General features: G+C 37.6%; 2 protein-coding genes across 6 annotated transcripts; both read left to right on the top strand.

The window, feature by feature from the left end:
- The first annotated feature begins 5,050 nt into the window (after window positions 1-5,050).
- Or-1 (olfactory receptor 1) lies at window positions 5,051-13,664 on the top strand. 4 transcript variants are annotated; one of them, XR_003656903.1, is made up of 10 exons: window positions 5,051-5,135; window positions 5,627-5,882; window positions 8,165-8,272; window positions 8,558-9,033; window positions 9,105-9,207; window positions 9,345-9,440; window positions 9,843-9,998; window positions 10,341-10,491; window positions 11,024-11,173; window positions 13,457-13,664. XR_003656903.1 is itself a non-coding variant. In XM_028321469.1 (8 exons), exons 1-8 carry the CDS (start codon window positions 5,104-5,106, stop codon window positions 10,398-10,400), a joined length of 1,287 nt encoding a protein of 428 aa, XP_028177270.1. In that variant the 5' UTR covers window positions 5,051-5,103; the 3' UTR covers window positions 10,401-10,805. The 4 variants fall into 4 exon arrangements, 1 of the variants encoding a protein (XP_028177270.1); XR_003656902.1 differs by lacking the exon at window positions 11,024-11,173; XR_003656901.1 differs by lacking the exon at window positions 13,457-13,664 and having other exon boundaries at window positions 11,024-11,198.
- Window positions 13,665-15,224: 1,560 nt separating this feature from the next.
- LOC114365044 (uncharacterized) lies at window positions 15,225-17,508 on the top strand. 2 transcript variants are annotated; one of them, XM_028321471.1, is made up of 5 exons: window positions 15,225-15,516; window positions 15,852-16,104; window positions 16,201-16,308; window positions 16,539-17,029; window positions 17,199-17,508. In XM_028321471.1, the coding sequence occupies exons 1-5, from the start codon at window positions 15,503-15,505 to the stop codon at window positions 17,254-17,256; spliced, it is 924 nt and encodes a 307-aa protein (XP_028177272.1). In that variant the 5' UTR covers window positions 15,225-15,502; the 3' UTR covers window positions 17,257-17,508. The 2 variants fall into 2 exon arrangements, with proteins under 2 accessions (XP_028177272.1, XP_028177271.1); XM_028321470.1 differs by having other exon boundaries at window positions 16,539-17,508.
- Window positions 17,509-17,749: the final 241 nt, after the last annotated feature.

The following is a 17,749-nucleotide window of genomic DNA, read 5'->3' as shown; positions in this document are numbered from 1 at the left end:
ATGTTCATCCGAGCGAACTTGTCGCCTTTCTCCTCCTCCTTTCTGACCAGTATATAAAAAGGGCGAAAGTCGTTCGAATACATTTTTCTAATTTGGATTCACTGCGATTTTTTACGAGAAATTTTGAATTTTTTTTGCACCGCACATTGACAGTCAAGATTTCGGATGACTGAATAGAGAATAGCAAAGAGAATAGACGAATGACTGACGGATTCGAGTATTTTCATAAAAACTTAAAAGTTTTTCCTCTAGGAAAAATATATTTAACCTTTTTGAGCAAGAAAAATGTAATAAATAAAAGCACAGACAACAAAAAATATTTTTTTACTAGCGGCTCGCCGCGCGGCTTCATATATACGGATATACAGGATGACAGGGAAACTCGGCCTACTTCTTGAAAGGGATTATACTAGAGGTCATTAGCAACAAAAAAAAGTCCAGTGAACCAGGGGTCAAAACTGGATGGTTACTAAGTTATTCGATATTGTAGAAATTTCTGACTTGTTACCAAAAACCATTAATTGCTAATATACTTACTACTCCACTCTAAACATTAAATTGATACTTTTCTGAAAGCTGAAAGACAAGACAAATAAGGTTGTAGAGGCTAGTCGCCCATAATGCCCTTCTCCCTGTACCCCTCACCTACCTCACCCTATAGATTTGCATACATGGTACGTTTGTTAAAGCATTAAACGTACTATGTCCAAATAAAGAAAACAGTGTAGGTAGTTATATGAGTAATACTTTATTTTCCTCTGCATCTAGCACACACGGTGGTCGAAGTGGTATGAAACACTTCTTTCAACTTTTGTAGGAGCTCTTTGTACTTCAATTTCTCTTTTAAAATTTTGTGGTCTTTTAGTTGGTCTAAAATCTTTTGAATCTCTGGTGCCAAAGTCGTAAACATTCCAACTGATGTGTCGCTTTTTCGGAGGTTCCCTTGTGCCTGCCAGATCAATACTTTAATTATTATGTGTTTTCCAAAGATATCAAGATATTTGTACATGTGTTTTATTTTGTTTTTTATTGCGTAGTTTAAACAAAGTATTTATCTGAGGCCATTTAATTTTAGTATGGAGAGGTGCTGTTTGCCAGCCGATGTATGAACTTTCTCCTAGGCACGTATACTTTTACAAATTGAGAGTCCTTATTCTTAGGACGCTGCGCCGCGCACACAGTGCACTGAAAAGGAAAATCTGATGGGATAAATCTGTTACAGGTTACGGCATACATGTTTTCTTAAGCCACTGCCATTGTTCTCATCTTTTAAATCGTTTCTACAAATATCTTTGTATTTGGTAGGTCCTACTTTTATGACTCTTTCCACTATTTGATGGTACTATAACCCGATATTTTTTCAATAAGATGTCAACCACGTTATCTTAACTTTATATGAGTATTTCTAGAATTGTAGGAGTATCTAAGTACTGCTACAGACTGTCTGATGGAATGAATACTTAGACATATTTCAATGTTTAGCTTTAAATGCAGCCTTAAATTTCTTTATGGTATCCTTAAAAATGGTATGAAAAGCTTTTAAATCTTTTAAAATATTATTATGGGCTGAGTCTACCGTTTTTAGCGATTGGTGTGGTTGATTGGCTTTCCGGCATGGTGCCTAAAATTAACAAAATTAATTAATCCTAACTTAATTTCCTAAGCCCTTATTAAATACCAAACTAATATGACTTTGAGTGGTTTAAGATAAAATAAACTTACGGCATTGGCGAAGCAGATGACATAAATAAATATGGCCAAGAAGTAGAAAGGTAAAGCATTAATTAGTTTCATTTTCGCGTACCAGTGAAGTAGACTTTACGACAAGTAAAATGTGAAAGCGCTACTTGTACGTTTATGGTCAGTAAAAATGCAATATATTCGAATTCAAAGGTTCATGGCGATAAAACGGTTGCAACATAAGTTGCAATAATTGGATTCGATTACAGATTTAGGTTCCAACTCCTTGCCAGTCAATCATTTTAGGATAGCTGCCAAAGCCACTATGAACCAAACTTCATGATGCACACCAACGTTCTTTCTTACCTATGTTGGGAGCATGCGCTGACAACCTTTCAGCTTTATAAAAAATAACATAGGTCTGGCGTTCACTAGCTAAGTGTGTAGGAAAGTCTACAACCAATGAGGATCATTTCGATTTTTAGCTGTGAATGCAGATTTATAGGGCTAAGAAATCCTTAATCCAAAAATTGACGAAGTTATGGCCAAATTACTAAAAAAGTTCACTGACCGCCCGGCGCGGGGACGATGACGTCACTATATCCGATCAGTGTGCCTACCATGAGTTTACGTTAGGTGAGCTCGCTAGCGAATACGTCAAAAAATTCTATGAAGATTTTATTTCTTGAAAGTAGCCGCTAGGGGCGCTGCACAATATGTCATACATTTAAATGTCATTTTTTTACGCAGTCGCTAGCGAGCACACCTAACGTAAACTCATGGTAGGCACACCGAACGCTGCCGGCGTACTGCGTGGATAGAAAATATTTTTTTCTAGCCAAACTATCAGTTTTAGAGAAAAACTTGTAATGACATTTATTCATCAGAATAAAGTAAGCTATCGATAGGTAATTTTTAAAAATAGAAATTGTGAAAAATAACGCAAAAAATCCATACGCTCATACGATTCAATGGAACGCAGAGACGCGATTGGGGTCTCCGCGGTGGTATATTTGGCGATTTATTCAAATAAAGTGTTCATAAGTGTTGTTAGAGTCATATCTTCCAAGTAAAATATAAAAATGTATAAGTATTAATTTATTTACTTCTAACAATAAGGTATAGCTGAGGCAGATACACTCTGCCTAGGCTACAAAACATTGCTATGAAGATCATTTCGATGTACACGCAATACCTACCTGTTATTTAGTTTTTCTGAGTTAAACCTACGTACCTACCTATCTATTCGCCCCCAGGCCAGAAACTGGGTATGACTTGACCCCCTCCCCCATGCCAGAAGCTGGGTAAAGCTAGCCCCTCCCCCCAGCCCATAAGCTTAAGCTGGGTATGACTTACGCCCCCACTAGGCCAGAACCAGAAACTGGTTATGATTTGATCCCCCCCTCCCCTCAGGCCAAAAGCTGGGGCCCCTCCCCCCAGTGCATAAGCTAGGTATGGGACATAGCGATACTTATTGTTCACAATTTTTATTTTTAAAAATTACTGGTCGATAGGTTACTTTATTTTGATGAATAAATGTTATTAAAAGTTGTTTTCTAAAACTGATAGGTTAGCTGGAAAAAAATATTTTCCATCCCAATAGTACGCTGCGCCGGCTGCGCTCGATTCGGATATAGTAACGTCACGCGGCCCTGCGTACGTTGACTTTTAGCGGCAAAAACGGCCTATGTTTATTACTTAATATCTTCGTAAGTAATGGTCCGATTTGGATAATTCAAAAAGATATATCTTTCTTATGTCTTAAAGATTAACGTAGATACTAGTTTTATTTAATTTTCTACAACAGTACTGTACCTCATTAAAAAGTCCAACATGCTTAACCGATAGTTTCTTGAAACTTTATACCGCATTGTAAATTAAGTTAAGGACCGAATCACAAGATAAATGATAGCACATTAACCAAAATTACAACTAGTAAATTAATCTACGAATTGCTAGCTATAGAGTTCGTTACACTCCATTTTGCTTTTTAATTTTTCATGAGACTGCATTAAATTCCGCACCTTTAAGCCTGATTTATATTCATTTCAGCCATAGGACGTCCGTCGTCCACTGCTGAACAAAGGCCTCCCCCAATTACTTCCACATCGCACGGTTGGTAGCGGCCTGCATCCAGCGCCTTCCGGCTACCTTTATCAGGTCGTCGGTCCACCTTGTGGGTGGAAGTCCCACGCTGCGCTTTCCGGTACGCGGCCTCCATTCTAGAAGCTTGCTGCCCCATCGGCCGTCAGTTCTGCGTACTATGTGCCCTGCCCACTGCCACTTCAGCTTGATTTGTATGAAAATTAAAATAATTTAAATGAAGATATCAATTTTCTGACTTCACCATACCATTTATATGCCCTTGTTAACATGGGCTAGTGTCGGCTCATATACCCATTTACCTAATACCCTGTATATTTAGATTACATTCTTCTGTAACATGTAAATTGTAAACAAAGCTGTAGGTACAGCATTCAAAAAAAGAAATAAATTAATAAAAAGTACTATTACTGCCTCTAATTATAACTCTCGTCATCTAGCTAACAGTTCTTTGATTACCTACTAGACATGTTATAAGAAGTGTTATATGCACCTGTGCACCTTCCAAACTGAAAAGGGACATTTGATGATAATTACAGGGAAAACTCTTGACCTTTTACCTGTCTTTCGTCATAGCTTTCCTTGTAATTATGTGTCGCCTTAACCCTGTAGTATAACCAAGCTCTACTACCATACATAAGAAATTTATTTATTTATATGATCACAATAATAGTCATAATAATTTTAAGTAACTGGGACTATATTCTTAATTGTGGACCAAAATAGTAAAAAAATATTGTATGACACCAAAAATGTGGACACCGCTGCCGCGCCGCCGCCGCGCCGCGAAATTGTTCTTTGTTGGCGCGGTGCGGCGTGGCGACGGTTTTACTCGGTGCGTATGAGCAGTGCAAAGGCGCGGTGCGGTAGCGGCGTCGTGTGCAGGATCGCTTAGATGAGTGGGCAGAATGACTGGAGGAGCCCAGTGCTGGGCATCAAACAGTCGCCACTCTGTAACTAAAATAAAGGATAGCATTTTTCAAGATGCATCTTCCACCTATAAGCAGACTCCAGTCTGCACTCATAGTAGACGGTCTGCGTATAGGTGGAACATATCGGGAAAGGCTTCGCTTAATTTCCATCGCATTTCCCAGTTGATGAAATACACAAAATAGTTAATCCAAAACTGCCCTTGAATAAATAAATTACCTACCAAGAGTTAATTTTTTTGAAGATTGGCACAGTAGGGTTAATACCAACATCTAATGCCAAGAATTTCAGCACTACATAAAGTGTTAATCCACCCATTCCTTTTTAGCGCAAAGAATATACCACTTATTACAGTTGGCTCTACAATTTACTTATCGTCTCCTGTCTACAATGATGTTCATCACTGATGGAAGTGATCTTATGTAAGGAAATACAATCCCTCAAAAAATTTACCTAAAACAAATAACTTACCTTTTTGACAACTAAGTACTACTTTTGTACATTTTTTTATTGAAAAAAAAAATACGAGAGTGTAGAGCCGCATATTGATGTATTGTCAATTTAACACAACGAAATGTACATAAAACTTGAGATAAATCAGTGAAAACAATATCTAAACACCAAAATATTGGGAGAGTAAATAGGACGCGTCGCGACCATACGACCTGGTTACAAAGTTTTTGTTTGTTTTTGTTGTTTGTATTGATTCTCAATAGTTTTCTCTTTGGATGTTCTCGTGCAATTATCGATAATTAATTATTTTCCAACTTTTTATTTGTTTATATTTCATTTTCGCGTTTTATTATCAAATCTATTTACTTAATTACGACAATGTTCTATAAGACTTGCTAGAACATAAAGTTGGTCCTTTTTGGTTTTTGGTACCTACATCATTAATTTCTGTTTCTTCCAGAGGCGTGACAAGAGTTCTGGAAATAAAATACATGGTGATAATACGTTCAGCTTTCCGAGTGGTGGGCGCATGGCCATCCAAATTCATTGGCGATGTACAGACTACGTCAGATGTAGTGGTAAAATACATACAGCTGGTTTTAAACGTGGTTTGCCAAGTAGCAGGGATCCTATACCTGCGTGAAAACATGGACAAACTAAGCTTTTTCGAGTTAGGCCATAGTTATATTACCGTGCTCATGTCCGTTGTGTCTATGGTGAGTATCTACATATATCTATAAAAGCGAAAGGTCACTGACTGACTGAGTGACTCACTCACTCACTCATCACACAAAATCTCAGAAACTACAAGTGCTAGGAGTCTCAAATTTTGCATGGGGATTCCTTTTAGAACGTGGGTGCTCACTAAGACGAGATTTTGCAAAATTCAACCCCTAAGGGGGTAAAACAGTAGGGCCGCTAGTTACGCAATATTATTTATGTAATATAGGGTGTTTTTTAGAGGTAGGTACTTAAACAACTTCAAAATGAAATAAAATATGTAAAAATATATTTTATTCATGTGGTGGTCTTGTTTAAAAGATGTTCTTATGGCGTTTATGTTTCAAAATGATTTCGGGCCTAAGGGTGCCACGGTTGCCTCAAATGTAGCGTAATCGAGATGTAAAATTTTCAATCTCTTTTTCGGACAACTGGGGCCATACATCGGCAATAACGCGACGAATGTTGGCATTGAATTCCGTAGTTTATCTGCGCAGTAGTGGACTTCACATATCCCCAGAGAAAATAATCCATTGCAAATTAAAAAATCCATCACTTGAAATTATGCGCTCATCGAATGTTTCCCGCAATAAATTGAATGTGTCGCGTGCTGGTTAGATGCTAACACCATCTTGTTGAAACCATAGCTCTGCCACATTAATATCATTCATCTGAGGAATGAAAAGTTACGAAAATTACGTCGACCGTAATATGGACGTTTGTATGGAAAACCATGATGAAACAACCAATGAACCATGTTTTTTAAAATATTTTTTTTTCATAATTTGCAAGCGTTGTTCTGAAGTAATTCTATTTAATTATGAAATGCCAAAACATACTGTCCACAAATGTACCATCAACTACCAAATTAACTATCACTAGAAACAGTGTAACCAATTTAAAGTTGTAGGTATAACTCTAAAAAACACCCGTTATAATTACTCTTTTGCTACTATTCCTAGCAAAATTACAAATGCAAAGTAACTGTCTGTTACGCTTTTACTAAAACACTGAATCGATTTTGATGAAATTTGGTATCAAGATAGTTTAAGTCCCAGGAAAGGATATAGGATAGTGGTTAAATATACACTCGACATCAAATAAATCGCACCTCCCGCGACAAGCATTTTCAAACGTATGCATCCCCACTTCCCACCAATATTGGCACCATTTAAAAGGCTAGTTCTAACCTTCTTTTCATTAAAGGAAAGGTTTTTACCCCAAAAATGTGTCTTTAGAAGGATCCAGAGTCTCTTCTTCAAAAAAAGCATACGGGTCGAATTGAGAACCTCCTCCTTTTTTTGAAGTCGGTTGAAAATGGGTAGTTACTCTTGAGCCAACTTTTATGGATATAAAACTGTTAAGTTGGGATTAATCGCTATCCATCTGTTAAAGAGGACACGTTAGATCATTATTTGGCTTTATAACCATAAAAATTGGTCTAATTGATCCCAGAGGTGGGCCCAAAGTGAGGTATTTTTTCACGTCACATTTATGGTATATGTTAATCATTTATTAAGAAATTAAATAAGTTTTTCTTTAAGGATATTTATTGGGCTTTCAAATAACACCAATATTGATGGGGCACCATGATTGTGTCAGAAGAAAATCTTTAAAGTTCGCGTCGCGGAAGGTGCGATTTATTTGATGTTGAGTATAGAATAAAGCTGGTAGAGTTGTCCAACAGTGAACCGTCTCAGCTATCATATTAAAACAGGAGGGCGCCACTATCAATATCAATATTGGGAATAATATTGAATAGCGCCAGTGTAGTGCCAATCTGATTGTATTAGTGAATGTTCGTTCTGATTTTCGTCACGTTGCACAACACTGGAGTGTTCCATATAATAATTATGACATGACTGCTATCTTTATAGTGAGTTGTTAGTTCCGATTTAGGCCACTTGATGTTTCAGAATTCTTTGAGTATACACGTGGTTTAGCCTTTCAAAAGTACACGAGTAAACATGATCCTATGCCTTTCCCAGTGTCAAGTGCTAGAGATACCAAAATCCATCGAAATCTTTTCAGTGGTTTAAAGGTTAAAAAGTTAGCAGACAGTTACTTTCGTATTCATATGTTATGAAAGCCTAGGATAACGATTAATCATATAATATGGATGGATGGATACTATGTGTCTGATTTGTATCAAAAATATATTGCCCTACAGAATCAGGTTGAAGTGAAATGTAATGTGGTGGTAGAAGTCGCGGGTTTGACACTCACACATATTTTTACAAGTTTTATATTCCATCTAAAGTTTTATAAACTATTTCAGTCTCGAATCATAACTTATTGTACAGAAGCCTATCAAGAGATCTTCAGTTTATACGTGAGGAAAATACATTTATTCAATGTAAGGAACGATTCCGAGTACGCTATGGAGGTTAATATTCTTGTATTATATAAATTAAAAATTGTCCAGATTTTTTTAAATATAAGCTACTTTTAAGCTTTTGCTAAAAGGTAAAAGGTTAATGCTTTGTCATTTTAGTAGTTCAACAGTCAGTCATGCCTAAGTAATTTAATTTAATCTTATCTACTTAATTGACATTTATCTAATCTTACTCGCTAGATAGGTACAGTAAGAGGCTGTTCAGTATTGTAAACAATACTACAACATTTGTTAATTTTTAATAAATAGTGTCAATTTTCAACTTTTTTTTTACAGATGCACACAAAAATTAACAAATTGTGTTACTTTCTTACATTTTTCATTCACGCCTTCATGACATTGGGCATTTTAATGTTCAACCTTATACCTATGTATAGTAACTACATCAGTGGGAAATTTAACCGCGAAACTGGTGCGTTTAGTGGGGTAAGTAACGCTACCATGGAACATGCGGTGTATTTCCTATGGCCTTTCAACGACACCACCGACCCCATAGGTTACGCCATCATCGTCGTCTTCAACTGGTACATATCCCTCGTTTGCTCCATTAACTACTGCACATTCGATCTGTTCGTGTATCATCTGGTGTTTCACATTTGGGGACATCTAAATATTCTTATTCACAACCTGGAAACCTTTCCTCGTCCGATTGGAGCCATAAATGAAGAACAAAATGATTATACAGAAGAAGAATCGAAGCAAATTTACGAACGATTGAAGAAGCTGGTTCAACATCATAATCTAATTATAGAGTAAGAATAGCCGATTTTCTTTTGTATTAATTGTTTTAATGATAGTAAATTTTATGTGTGGTACGTTTTAGTTTCATTGCAAGGATTTCCGATACATTTGGACTATCGTTGTTCGTGTACCTGTGCTATCATCAGGTCTGCGGTTGTATTCTGCTACTGGAATGTTCTACGCTGGTAATCACCTATTATTCACCTAAATCTCAGTTTAAAAACATTGCCAGTAGTCTCTTATAGCTCTGAAAAAATGATTTTACACTACTTATAACATATGCACCTACTTTACTAATTAACGTTACACTTAAATGTTTTAGGAACTAAGCGCTTTGATCCGCTATGGACCCCTGACTGCAATCACATTTCAACTACTAATCCAAGTGTCCTTAGTCTTCGAACTGCTAGGATCAATAGTGAGTATTTTGGTATTATAATGTAACTAACAAAGCTGAAGAAATAAATCCAATATTTTTTTTCTGTTACTCATGCTAATATTGGTACTTGAACTTGGCTGGACACGCGACTGCGTGTCTAGATTCCCTTTTAAACTTTCCCTATCACTGTGAGTACGGATTGACACTAAAAAGGTTTGTAGGGCGCGAAGTGCTATACTTTAAGAGGCAATGGAGAAAAAGTCTCGAGTGCTCTCTTCTAATTCGGTTTGTACTATCTCGTGAGGAAAGCAAAACAATGGGTAAGGTGGTCATGGTGTGGCCAGTAGTTTAAAGATTTGCTGGACCACTCACTGCTGGAAGGGAGAAAGAACCATGGGTGTAAGAAGGTGTCCACAAGTCAAAGCAACCTTTGAATTTCAGACTGAAAGCCTGATGAACGCTGTGTACGAATTGCCATGGGAATACATGGAGGTCCGCCATCGGAGGACAGTCCACATCATGCTGAGACAGTCTCAGGTCTCGCTGAACACCAGGGCGCTGAACATGGTGGACATCGGCTCGAGGACCATGATTGCTGTAAGGATTACCCCAAAAGGGCAGCATTTAACTTAGAAATTGTGTTTAATCCAAAAACTTTGTGGATTGATGACCACGGGATTTAAAATGTAACTACGCATCAAAAATTAACTTAGCTAAGTACTTACGCCCGTATTCACAGACATTACTATGAGGTCTCACAGTGCTTCACTTAAGCAAGCATCGTTTGTAAATTAATCGTTTCATTATAATAATCCATACAAATACAAAAATATCCAAGTTATTTATGTGTACTTACTTTCTTAATCCAACTTTTTAAGCCTCGATTTTCAAGATAGGTTTAAACTAAAGACACTAAATTACTTTTTCCTTTTTTTTCAGATAATAAAAACGTCGCTGTCATACTTTGTTATGCTGCGGACATTTGCTACTGATGATTAAACTTAATTAATAATTATAATTAATTCTACGAGTAGTAAAAACCAGTCACTCTTAAATAATCACTACACATAATAACTAACGTCTGACATAGGTAATTATTAGAGAAGCATCAGAACGTTGTTGGCATTTTATTTTGTATTAATAAAACACTTTCCGTTAGTTTCTTAGTTTACTAGCAACAAGCAATCATTTTTAGTAAAATTATGTTACTGTACAGGTATCAACCTATTAATATCAATGTCTTTAAACTTTGAAAGAGCTGAAATTATATTATTACTTAGCTTATGGTACGGTACTACGTTTTTTTTACGTTACGTAACGTTTTACGTTTAAGTTGGTCGTATGATATTATGTTCCTACGGTATTACAACTATGAAATCGACTAAATTAGTCTAATGTAACCTATCTACCAATAAAATATACAAAAAAAATCAGCGAGGCATTAAAGAAGGAAAAATAAAATTAATAAAAAAATAACTTTTTTAAAAACAAACTTTATTTCGAAAGCTTGTATCGCGCATGGAATTTATTCCTCTTTTTTTCTGTTTGCGCTACAAGCTTTCGAAATAAAGCTTGTTTTTAAAAAAGTTATTTTTTTATTAATTTTATTTTACACTTTTCAGTTGTATCTCAATCTCTGGGCCCTGGTCATCATTTAGCACCAAAGTGCTCGAGAAGTGGAATCCAACGAACCCAAACTCAATAAGTTTCCGCTGTTTCGTTTAGGGGTTCCTATGGCCACCTCCTGACTCCATCATCAGACCAGCTCAATGGTACCATAACATTGTATTGTCATCGTAATTACATAAGTATACCAAATTTCAGCTCAATCGGTTGAGGAGAACTGGTCTTAAATTCAGTTGCAAGTTTTGTCCCACACATACTAACAAGTGAAGTCAATATAAAGCTTGTAAAAATAGGCAAGATCGCAGCAAGAACTAACTACAAAAGATGAGTCTTGAAAGATTCCTGAAAAACACTAATAACGATCGTTTCATACGGAAAAATCTTGCCTAGTGGCAAGAAAATTTTCCCGCAGCAGTCGTAGCTGGTTTGCTCGATCGTAGTAGTTCGTAGCCATTCGTAGCCGTAGCCAATCGTAGGTCGTAGCTGTGGTATAATTATATTAGCGTGTGTTCTGCGCAAAAAGTACCTAGGAATATTCTACGACCGTTTTCTGGAGACAGCGGGACTCAGTCATCTCTTTTGCATAAAGATATAATATTACTCTTCCAGTAGGGTAATTCAAGTGCAATCTGTCATTTCAATCTATTCTATTTGTCATTTAAGGTAAACGGCTANATTATTTGACAGACGATTTCTACTCTCGACAAATGCATTTGAATTAGCCCACAGGATGGCTCAAACGGTTCAATTTAGCATTGCCAACTCACCGTTAGAAGCACGGAATTAATTAGAGATAGATAGAATATTATAAGAAAGTAGAATATTGTTTTTTTTCTTCATGTAAGTATAGGCCAGTAGAATTAAACACAAAAATGAATTAAATCGGAAATAATTCCTACTAAAGATTTTTGTGCTTTAATGGCTTCATTAGTTGCCCATAAAGATTCTCCTAGGTTTTCGACTTCAACGGAGTTGTGCTTAAGTGGTGGGGGCCCCCAAAAGGGGCGCTTTTTCGGTTTTCCGGTTATACCGCTTAAATGACTTACCCTATCGAAAAGTGGTCTTCCTAACGGTTGAAAGGCATTTAATCCTGCATTAAATAAGACCAAATGTATATGTTTTGAACAAACCGTTCTCGTGCAAATGTTCGGCAAAGTAGAAAATATGTGTATAATTAATGACCCTCTCCATGTCCAATAGCTCGTCACCCGTAGGCTCCCAAGCCTTGTAAAGGGTCGCCTTAACCAGCGTATCCCTGTCAAGGCTCACGAGTTGGATTCGCTTATCCATGTTCGTCCCAGCCGTTCCTTAACTGCGGTTGCTACCCCTCTTCCTGACACTCTCCTGAACGACTCTGTGTTACTTAATGTGGCTGCCCCTCTTCCTTGTACCCGCCTGTACGATTGCATTGCTTAGCCATATGCCTGGTCCAAGGTTCGACGCCACCAAATCAACTTCGTACGCGTGAAAATAGTTGAAATACTATTTTCCGTGCTTGCAAATTTTATTCAAAAAGTGTGGTTGACTGGATTTAATACTATCACGAATGCTTATTGAAATACGTTATAACAATAGACCTTAGGAATAACCTTCTAACTTTCTAACAATTAATTAATAGAAAAAAATCAAAATTATCAATCAATTTTCGATGAAGTTGCTTCTAAATGCCGCATTTCGGGGTCTCCACTGAGCAGACATGCGCAAAGAACAGGCACTAAGGCAAAGTATTGATTAAACCAGTGATTCTCAACATATGAGTTGCGAGGGATACCATCTCTAAAATTTGGCAACCAGGACAGGACGCGTGAAAACCACGGATTTTAGAGTCCAGAGCATAGACATGTGACAGAAAAAAACCTGTCTTAGCTTAGTCGCGTCGACCGGCTTCGGCGTAAGAACGAAATTTTTAAAAACCCGAACTACAAATGAAACCCCACCCGGATGCACACCGGACGCCCTCTAACATGTTCCCATCATTAGGAAATCGACTAAATCAACATTGAGCACACATTCTAGATATGCGGGTGCATTTTAAGCCCAGTTCCAGGGAAGGTACTGCATCGTGCGTATATTTAGACGAACCACTTGAAGCCACTTTTGACCCCTCATCACTCAAAAAATGCAGTGCACACTTCAAAGGCTCATGTATTGAGACTTGCGAGATAAGACTTTTGATAATATGTTCATCTCTTAACTAGTCTAAATAAAGTCACGAAGTCAGAAATTGTGTTTCACGCATTTCCCTCTAAGTATAATGCTTTATTGACTGGACTAATCTAGAAAGTTGGACAGAATAAAAAAAGTATATCTGTTTGCACCTTCGCCAGCAGATGGCGTTGTTAGAAAAAGTTGGTTATTAAGTCTTTAGTGTGAATACGTAATTAGTATAATTAGAATGGCCTTAACTTATTATAACCTCTTTTGCGTAGGGAACAGGCTGGCTTCCGCCCGAACCGCTCGTGTACCGACCAGATCAATACTTTGCGTATCATTTTGGAGCAGGCATCAGAATGGCAAAGGGAAGTCTACCTAACCTTTGTAGACTTTGAAAAAGCCTTTGATACGCTGAAGTGGGCAAGTATATGGTCGCGACTTGCTGACATTGGTGTCCCGCCGAAAATCATCGACCTATAACTGAAGGCCATNGGAAGACCCAAGAGATGCGATCTGGTGTGAGAAATTGCACGCCATTACGGATTGGTGCAGAGGATGTGGCACGAGTCCACAATTTCACCTACCTCGGGTCGTGTCAGAAACTGGAGGTACCGAAGAGGACATCACTTCCAGCATTGCCAAGGCCAGAGCTACCTTCGCACAACTTCGTCCCATATGGCAGTCACGGAAATTGACCCGAAGGGTCAAGATCAAAATATTCGGGTCCAACGTTAAATCCGCTATGGGTGTGAAACGTGGAAGGTCACCAAGGTTATACCGCTGCCTTCGCCAAATTCTCGGCATATACTGGCCCGAGAAAATCTCCAACGTCGAGCTATTGGAACGCTGCCACGAAATTCCGATCGACCAGCAGATCAAGCGCCGCAAGTGGAACTGGATTGGCCACACTCTCCGAAGGGACCCCGATCACATCCCTAAGCAGGCTCTGGATTGGAATCCCCAAGGAAAACGCAAACGTGGTCGACCCAGGCAAACTTGGCGGCGCACTGTAGCGGACGAGGCGAAGAAGATCGGCAAGACCTGGAGCGAGATCAAGCGAGAAGCTCAAGACCGAACGAGATGGAGGACTGTTGTGGACGCCCTCTGCCCCATCTAGGGGACGTAGGACCATAAGTAAGTCAAGTAACTTATTATTTTAGGCATTTTTTTTTTGTTAGGCACAGCCATCAAGAGGAGCTTCTAACGCCTAAATATGCCTAAAATGTCTATTTTACTTAGTGAATGACAAATGATGTAGCAATAATTTTAACATCCGATGAGATTGAGGTCAAACACGGGCTTAATTCAATCACAACGAAATGTTATCAAAATTGTACATCAATGAAAAGTTATCAAAACAACACAACCACTACGGTATCTTATGCAATCGTCATAGGTGCTACTTTGCAACAATTAATTAATGTGTATCTGATTCGTTGTTGACTGTACCTACGCTACGTGAAAATATCCAACCGTTAATAACAACACAATTAACTTGCTGTGAATTTAATTTGCACGTGCAATTTTCTCATAATACGATGATTCTATCGGAATGATTACATTTATGATTTGACAGGACAATTATTATTAAATTGAGAATATTACCTACTCGTGCGGGTTATACTAATCTGCATTAAAATGATGAACAGTGGGTTTGCTTGTACAATCCTTAGAGCAAGCGTGCGACTTGTCCCTAAAGTTTCTAGTTCAGTTATTTTACCGTCAAGGAGAGTCCTCACTGAATGTCTAAGTAGGTGAAGTCTGGCCAAAAAGCGAGTGTGATACTGAATCATTATTACTTAATATAATGTTCAATTGCTAAAATCAAGTGGCAGTGGTCGGGGCACATAGCTCGTAGAGATGATGGTCATTGGGGCAGAAAAGTTCTCGAGTGGCGACCACGGGCCGGAAGACGTGGGTATAGGCCCCCCACTAGGTGGACTGACGATCTAGTGAAGGCTGGAAGAACCAGGATGCGGGCAGTGCTCCATCGGTCGTTGTGGAAATCCTTGGGGGAGACCCGAGGCCTTTGTCCAGTCACTGCTGGACGTCATTTGACAAAAAAGTACGAACGAACGAAACATGTTCAGCGGGTTTTTTCCTGCTTTTTCATAGTGATTAATATTTTGACGTTATAATTATTTTGCAAAAATCTACTGAATCGTTCTTCATCAATTCAATTAACTGCAATAAAGATAATACAACTGACTTAATTAAAATTGACAAACAAGCACGCCATTCATAGTTCTTTATTCAGTTGTTGTAGTAGTTTATGGAATTTTTCAATTTCTTTGTTGAATCCCTGTAGGCAATTCTTTGCAATGTTATTCAGAAGGTATGTATTGCAGAAAACATTGGTGAAGTATTTCTATGTACATCTAATCGTTTATTACCTGAACGGCCACCCGGTCTACGAGCTAGGAAGACATAAGCAGGTCTTCCCCTTGGTGGACCAACGGGAAGAATGCGGGAAGCGCCTGAATGCAGTTAGCGTAGGACCGTGGTTACTCCTGGGAAGGATCTTTGTCTAGCAGTGGAGGACTTTAGTTTGAAAAAGAAATGAAATCAACTTACCTATTTGTTGTGTCTTTTATTAATCGACTTTGATTCTGCGTAGTGAGTAGGTAGTATAATAAATATTAAAAACCTTAAAACGGCAAGTTTTTTCAGGGCAAAAAGTCCGTTAGCACTGAAATACTTTAAAAGTATTAGAACCGTTATGGTCGCTCCGGGCGTATGGCCGGCGGAAATATTCGGAGAGAAGATATCGGTGGTCGCGATAGTGCATAGGGTGACTCTGCCGTACCACATGAGTCTCATTGTCTTCGGGGAGCTTTACTACATATGGATGCACATGCATGAGTTAAGTTTTCTCGATTTGGGACATGCGATTATAACAACCCTTTTAGGAATACTAACAGCGGTAAGTGTCTTTGTTCTCGGATAGAGAATGGTTTTTATTAATACCTATATTGATTTATGTGTGTGGAGAGCCAACCTAAAAATATTACGTTCACAGGTCCGTAGTATACTACCACAATTGCAGAACTATCATAAGTTGCTGCTAAAATTTATAAATGTGATGCATTTGATGCATTCCACAAATAAAGGACCATATTACAATCAGGTGAATAATTAGCTACCTACTTATCGGAATCGGAACATAGGTACCAAGAATACTTTGAACAGAATATAACTTGCATTGAATATGAATTTACGTAATTCTTGAAGTTGAATCTGATATTATAATGATCAGTAGCTTACAAGAAGTTGCGATGTTTACCGATACTAACCGATCTAACTAAGTAATGAAATCCATATAGTCAATCATATAATTAATGTTTGTTCTTTTTCCAGATGAACGATACTGTCGACAAAGTTTGTTCATATTATACAAAATTTTCGTTAGGATTAATGTTTCTTTCGTGCTCAATGTTTAACTTTGCACCATTCTGTAATAACGTTGCAAACGTTTTTATTTTTAAAACTGAAAATTACACTTTGGAATTTTCTTTTTATTACCAATATCCCGGAATTGACCCGACCGATTACTTCACGACTACTTCGATATACAATTTCTATCTGTCGTACAATTGCGCTATGATGGTGTCTGGGCTAGATCTAATATTGTTTTTAATAATTTTTCAAATAACCGGGCACGTGTACATCCTGAGATACAACCTTGAGAACTTTCAGTGGCCTAAAAATAAAGTGGTTTTCAAATTAGGGGATATTTTAAAATACAAAATAAACGAGAGCATCACATCCGAAATGTTTGACGCAGAAGAAAGCAAAGAAGTGCGTTTTAAATTGGCAGAATGCATTGAACATCATAAAGAAATAATTGGGTATGTTGTTGTTATTAATGTTGGAATAGCCCATATTAAGGGGATTCACACCGAAATGAATTCACACCACAACGAATGTTGCCTGAGATAAAGTCCCCGGCACAGATCTTGAGCGCAGAGGGAATGCTCGGAATGTTTGATGATGTTTATGTATATTATTTGCAAACAGGTACGACAAAGGTAGACCCAGAGCGACAAATTACAAGAGAGTTTACATTTTAAATTAACGATTCTCAAAGCAATCGCAACTCATTGACCGAGCGCTCAAGATCCGAATACCTGACTTTGAATTTCAAACACTTTTGAATTTCAAACACAAGTGCAACTCTATCATATCTCTGGTAATATGTATCAGTATATAATAATTATGAAATATGGTACTGTGTTGTGACTTATTAAATTCACATACAATTGTACATAAGGTAGTTGATACAAATAAGGCCTACCTAACTTTAAATGCTTATAATTCAATAAATATTAACGCTAATTAACAAAAACAAGGTTAATTATCTTCTTCCATTTCCATCCTTTAATTTTAGCAATATTACAAAAAATAACACAATTTTTAACTAAATCTATTCAAAATAAACAAATTACGAAACCACTGATTTTGGCTTTATTTTAAATCACCTACACGGAATAAGGCCTACATGATTCAAATGCCTCTAGACCTTAAAATTGAGGTTGTTTTAAACAAAATGCGGTCTTATAACATTAAAC

Source organism: Ostrinia furnacalis, unplaced genomic scaffold (assembly GCF_004193835.3).
Source record: "Ostrinia furnacalis isolate ACB-3 unplaced genomic scaffold, ASM419383v2 OfSCF7532, whole genome shotgun sequence".
NCBI lineage: Eukaryota > Metazoa > Arthropoda > Insecta > Lepidoptera > Crambidae > Ostrinia > Ostrinia furnacalis.
Note: the sequence above shows the minus strand (reverse complement) of the source record. Positions and strands in the feature narration are given on the sequence as shown.